The sequence below is a fragment of the Procambarus clarkii genome, chromosome 5 (assembly GCF_040958095.1).
Source record: "Procambarus clarkii isolate CNS0578487 chromosome 5, FALCON_Pclarkii_2.0, whole genome shotgun sequence".
NCBI classification, from domain to species: Eukaryota; Metazoa; Arthropoda; class Malacostraca; order Decapoda; family Cambaridae; genus Procambarus; species Procambarus clarkii.
In genome coordinates, this window is record NC_091154.1 from 43815665 (window position 1) to 43821664 (window position 6000).

Genomic DNA, 6000 nt, shown 5'->3' on the forward strand with positions numbered 1-6000 from the left:
ACCAATCCTGTTTCCTAGTTCTGCATCTCTGTTTTGGTATAAATTTTTTTGTGCCTTTATCATATATTTCACAAAACTTGACATACATCTCATTCACTTCCTTGCCTAGCAACAAGTCTGTCCAATTATACTCACTAAAAATTTTTCTAAGGTTGCCATAATGTCCTCTCCTAAAGTCAGGTTTTTCAATTTCATCAACTATCATATTTTCTTCCAGATTATAACCCATTGTATACTTTATTCCCAAAAAGACATGGTCACTTTTACCTTAGGGAGGAAGGTACTGAATGTCAAATATTTCTTCCTCCTTCCTGGTAAATATCAAATCTAGCATGGAGGGAACGTCCCCTTCCCTCATCCTCGTAGCTTGTTTAACATGTTGATACAAGAATGTTTCCAGGATGAAGTCTACAAATTTACAGGTCCAAAAATCTTCTGTTTTAACTTCATATGCTTCCCAGTCTATGGATTTCAAGTTGAAGTTGCCGACTATCAACAGTCGTGAACTATCGTTATCCGCTCTCACTATGATCTCTCTCATTATTGTTATAAGACCTTCTCGTTTACTATCTAGCTCCTCCTTTGACCATGTACTGCTTGGCGGTGGACTATATGCATTTATGATTATTAGTTTATCATCCTCATGGCAGATCTCTAGTGCTATTATGTCAACTTCTTGTCGATTGGCGTCATTATTTCCTTCACCTTTAGGTGTTCTTTCACCAGCACAGCAACGCCACCGCCTTTCCTAATTTTTCTGTCCCGTCTCCAAATTGAGTAGCCCCTTGGGAATATGACCTTATTTAAAATAACATCAAGTTTTGTCTCCGTGAGTGCAACAATGTCTGGTGTCTGCAGCTGTATTACATCACTTAACTCCAATATCTTTGATCCTACTCCATCTATGTTGGTGTATGCAATCTTCAGGAACTTGTTCCCCCTATTCTTATTTTTCAGTCCCCCTCTCTCTAATGATTTTGTTGGTTTGCCTTTATGTACCACTTTACTGGTCTGCCTACCCCTATCACTTTGTAGAAAAAAGAATTGATTTCTTCTTCATTCCTGCTCTCATTTAAACATTTTGCCTCGGCGAGGTTTAGTTGCAGCTTCTCTCTATCTTCTTTTGAAAGATCTCGTCTTAACGACCACACTTTCCCATCCTCATCACTTTGTAATTTTCTAGCATTCCTTAGTACTTCTTCCATCTGTTTGGCACCATTTAGGGTGATCCTCAAAGGTCAATCTTTCACTTTTATATATCTGCCTATTCTCCTGTAGTCGCACACATTCTCTACGGTTGTAAGACCTTCCACGAGGCCGACAATTTTATCTCATACTTTTGCTTCTTCTACAGCTCTTTCTGACCTAGATGTTATCTCCTTTTCTTTGCAGCCAAAAATTATCAGGGACTTACTCCGTTCAACTGTGTTTTGCACCAACTTCAGGTTAGATGCCAATTCTTTTCTCACTTCCCGCCTAATGTTTGTTTTATCTTGGTTGCTGCAGTGTTTGGCTTCCTTTACTGCTTCTTCAATTTTTTCCTTCTCCTTGGCCACTTGTACATAGGTGAGTTGCATATCTTTCTTGCACTGTTCTATTCCCTGTGTAACTTCCTCCATCTGTGCTGACAAAAGCTGTTTCTCCTGTTGAATTTCCTTGCCTAACCTATTGTAGTCACTTATGTTTAAATTTACTTTAACTTCTTCCAAAGCTATTTTTAAGAGTTTATTTTCTTCTTCCATGGCTTTGCAATTTGTTTCCAATTGATTCTTATCCTTGCGCAAGTCTTTCACTAAACCCTCAAGACATACAATTTTGCTATTTAAATGGTCATTACTTTCTTTAAATTTACTAATTATTTCTGCATGAGAGGTCACTATATTATCTAATTTTACCAACTTGTTGTATAGACTGGTTATATCAATGCTTTCTTCACTGAATCCAGCAAAATCAAACTCTGTTTTGTATTTCCTCTTGCCGGCAGCCATCTTGAATGTTCTTCTCTGCACTGGAAACACTAGGGCAACTTTTTCTCATCCAATTTTTCACTTCACTTGGCACATTCCTGTTAACTCACCTATGTTTCAAAAGCCCTATACCTTTATGTTCTCTGGGACACCACTCACTATCATCATCCTGTACTACAATACTTAGGATTGTTGAAATATGCTGGATCTCCTCTTGTCTGCCTTTTGGGAAAGAACTTAGGATAAGAACATCATGTGTGTGTGTGTGTATATATATATAATATATATATATATATATATATATATATATATATATATATATATATATATATATATATATATATATATATATATGTCGTACCTAGTAGCCAGAACGCACTTCTCAGCCTACTATACAAGGGCCAATTTGCCTAATAAGCCAAGTTTTCATGAATTATTTGTTTTTCGGCTACCTAACCTACCTAACCTAACCTAACCTAACATTTTTGGCTACCTAACCTAACCTAACCTATAAAGATAGGTTAGGTTAGGTTAGGTTGGGTTGGTTAGGTTCGGTCATATATCTACGTTAATTTTTACTCCAATAAAAAAAAATTGACCTCATACATAATGAAATGGGTAGCTTTATCATTTCATGAGAAAAAAATTAGAGAAAATATATTTTTTCAGGAAAACTTGGCTTATTAGGCAAATCGGGCCTTGAATAGTAGGCCGAGAAGTGCGTTCTGGCTACTAGGTACGACATATATATATATATATATAAATATACATACATACAAACATATATACAGTGGCACCTCAATATACAAGTGCCGATACTTACGATAATTTCGAGTTACGATGTAAATTTCATCGAAAAATGCGACTCGACATCCGATATTTGTTGGTACGCGTTCGGGTTGACCGAGCGCATGGTTCCCGATCACGCGGCCGACCTGCCTCAGTTTACTACAGCTGCCCACTTAGCGACGATCGCGCCTATAAGAAATTCCGCTTTTGTGGTGATTTTTTGCATTTTGAACATTAAAGTAATTATTATATATCATGCCATGAGTGATATATAAGTGAAAGTCAGTGGTAAGGCTCAACATATGAAAACCCATGTAAGGATGACCATAAAGCAGGAAACAAGAGTACAGAATGTCTCTTCTTCAACAATTAAGAAAATGTGTGCAGCATGGGAAGAATTGCAAACCATTGCTGAAACGACTCACCCAAATCAAGCTGCAGTAGGTCGTTGCCTTAACCTATTCAATGACACTGTGATGCATCATTAAAGACAAATGTTAAAATGAAGGGAAAATCAAATATCTCTTGACAAATTTGTAGTGAGACAAACAAGCACTGAACCACAACCAGTTCCTAGTGGTATTCAGGCAAAACGTAGGAGAGAGAGAGGGTACCCCAGAGAAAACATCACTGCCTGATGTGATAATGGAAGGGGACTTCCCTTCCAAACAGTAACAACTCTCCTTCTCCCCCGTCATCACCATCAAGAGCCCTCCATAAAGGTAAGAGAAACTTTGGTACTGTATTGTAGTTAGAAAAAAAAAAACATTGTATTCAATATAAAATGTATTTGTATGTTAATATTTTGGAGGGTGGGGAATGGATTAATCTAATTCCCTTTATTTCTTATGGGAAAAATCGCTTCGACGTACGATCCGTCTCTGGGAACAGATTAGCATTGTAAGTCGTGGCCCCATTGTATATATACATGTATATACAGTGGAACCTCTATTAACGAGTGGCTCTATTAACGAGTTTTTCCAGTAACGAGCAAGCCACTCGCAGCAAATTTGTCTCTATTGACGAGCTCGCCTCTATTAAGGAGTGAAAGCACATGGCGCTTCCTAGCGTCTCGCGGGTTCTCGCAAATTTTCGGACGCCTCCGACGCCAGTAGTGTTGTTGTATCTCACACGACAAGCATCCCTCTGGATTTATTTGCGCTTTTCTCTGTTTTTTTGTGGTTTGGTGACTGCAATTTGTAACGCACGATGTCGCCAAAGAAGCTGGTTGCTAAAGACAGTGCTGGCAAGGGGAAGAAAGCGACAATTACTGTTGAAGTGAAGAAGGAAATAATAGCAAAGCACGAGCGTGGTGTGCGTGTGGTTGATCTCGTCAGGGAGTATGGCAGGACTTCATCAACGATTTGTACCATTCTGAAGAGGAAGGAACAATTTAAGACGCTTGAGGTGGCTAAAGGAGTTACCAAGGTTAACAAGAAACGTCCAAAAATCCTAGAAGAGGTTGAAAAGCTACTGCTAGTCTGGATGAATGAAAGGCAATTGCATGGCGATAGTGTCTCTGAAGCTCTTGTCTGTGCAAAGGCCAAGAAGCTGTATGTGGACCTTGTCAGGAAGACACCAGGTGCGTCGTCTGAAGAGGAGGAGATATTTAAGGCAAGCCGTGGATGGTTTGAGAAATTTAGGAAGAGAAGCGGTATCCACAGTGTTGTGCAACATGGGGAGGCTGCCAGCTCTGATAAAGCTGCTGACGAGAAATTTGTATCAGAGTTCCAGGAATTTGTTGCTGAAAAGGAGTTCTTGCCCCAACAAGTTTTTAATTGTGACGAGACTGGCCTGTTTTGGAAGAAAATGACGAAGAGGACCTACATCACACAGGAGGAACAATCTTTGCCTGGCCACAAACCGATGAAGGATCGGCTTACTCTCGTCCTCTGCGCCAATGCAAGTGGCGATTGCAAGGTCAAGCCGCTGCTAGTCTACCACTCAGAAAATCCACGCGTGTTCAAGGCATGTAAAGTGTATAAGGCGCAACTGAATGTGATGTGGAGGTCCAATAAGAAATCCTGGGTCACGCGGATATTCTTCACTGAATGGATCAATGATGTTTTTGGCCCCTCAGTGAGGAAATATCTTGAAGAGAAACAGTTGCCACTCAAGGCCTTGCTTGTGCTTGATAATGCTCCTGCACATCCTCCACAGATGCGAGATGAATTGTATCCTGAAAATCAATTCATCACCATCAAGTTCCTTCCTCCCAATACCACTCCACTCCTCCAACCTATGGACCAGAAAGTCATTGCAAACTTTAAGAAACTCAACATGAAGGCCTTGTTGGAGAGGTGTGTTGATGTGACCGACAATACAGGGCTGACCCTCAAAGAATTCTGGAAGAACCACTTCAATATCCTGGGTGCCTTACGTTTGATCGATAAGGCCTGGGAAGGAGTGACAAGGAGGACCCTTAACTCTGCATGGCGTAACCTGTGGCCTGAGGGTGTCCCTGAGGGAGACTTGGAAGGTTTCGGTCCTGCACCTGCATCTGCATCTTCACCTGTGGAAGACCCGGAAGTGCATCTAGTGGATGATATTGTTGCTCTGGGGCAAACTTTGGGTCTGGAGTTGGATGCTGCTGATGTGCAGGAGTTAGTGGAGGAGCACAGTGAGGAACTGACCACTGAGGAACTCCTGGAACTTCAGAAGGAGTTTAATCAAAAGGAGACACAAGAGTTCTCATCAGGGGAGGAGGAGGTACAGGAGGATGCTGCTGCCTCTTCAAGTGAGATCAGGGAAGTGTTAGGAATGTTTGAAAAGGTGACCGCATTCTTAGAAAAACATCACCCTGATCAAGCAGTGACAACCCGATGTGTGAACATGTTTAATGACAATTTACTGTCTCATTTTAGGGACATCCTTAAACAAAGACAAAAGCAATTGTCAATAGAAAAGTTCTTTCCAAAAGTAGAGAAACGAAGAGCCAGTGATAGTGAACCACAACCCGGTCCCAGTGGGGTGAAAATCCCAAGAAGAGAGAGCCCACCTGACTCAGAGGTGGATTCTCCTTCCACACCATAACCCCTCTCCTCCTTCCCACCTACCCGTCTCCCTCAAGCCAGCAACGACTCTTCATAAGGTAAAGTAAATGTTAAAACAGTACAACAAAACATTTATAATTACATGTGCAGTATTATATTTACATTAAAAAATGTCATACAAGTATGGATGTTTTTGGGAGTGGAATGGATTAAATTTATTTCCTTTATTTTAAATGGGGAAATTTGTTTCC

At 40.5% G+C, this 6000-nt stretch overlaps 1 protein-coding gene across 1 annotated transcript; it reads left to right on the forward strand.

Moving 5' to 3' along the window:
* Window positions 1–3965: 3965 nt before the first annotated feature.
* On the forward strand, window positions 3966–5632 carry LOC138351914 (tigger transposable element-derived protein 1-like). The gene is made up of 2 exons (XM_069304043.1): window positions 3966–5528; window positions 5621–5632. Exons 1-2 carry the CDS (start codon window positions 3966–3968, stop codon window positions 5630–5632), a joined length of 1575 nt encoding a protein of 524 aa, XP_069160144.1.
* The last annotated feature ends 368 nt before the right edge of the window (window positions 5633–6000 follow it).

Bases quoted from the DNA above. Each gene is read 5' to 3' on its own strand.
- LOC138351914 (XM_069304043.1), top strand. From the start codon at position 3,966: ATGTCGCCAAAGAAGCTGGTTGCTAAAGACAGTGCTGGCAAGGGGAAG.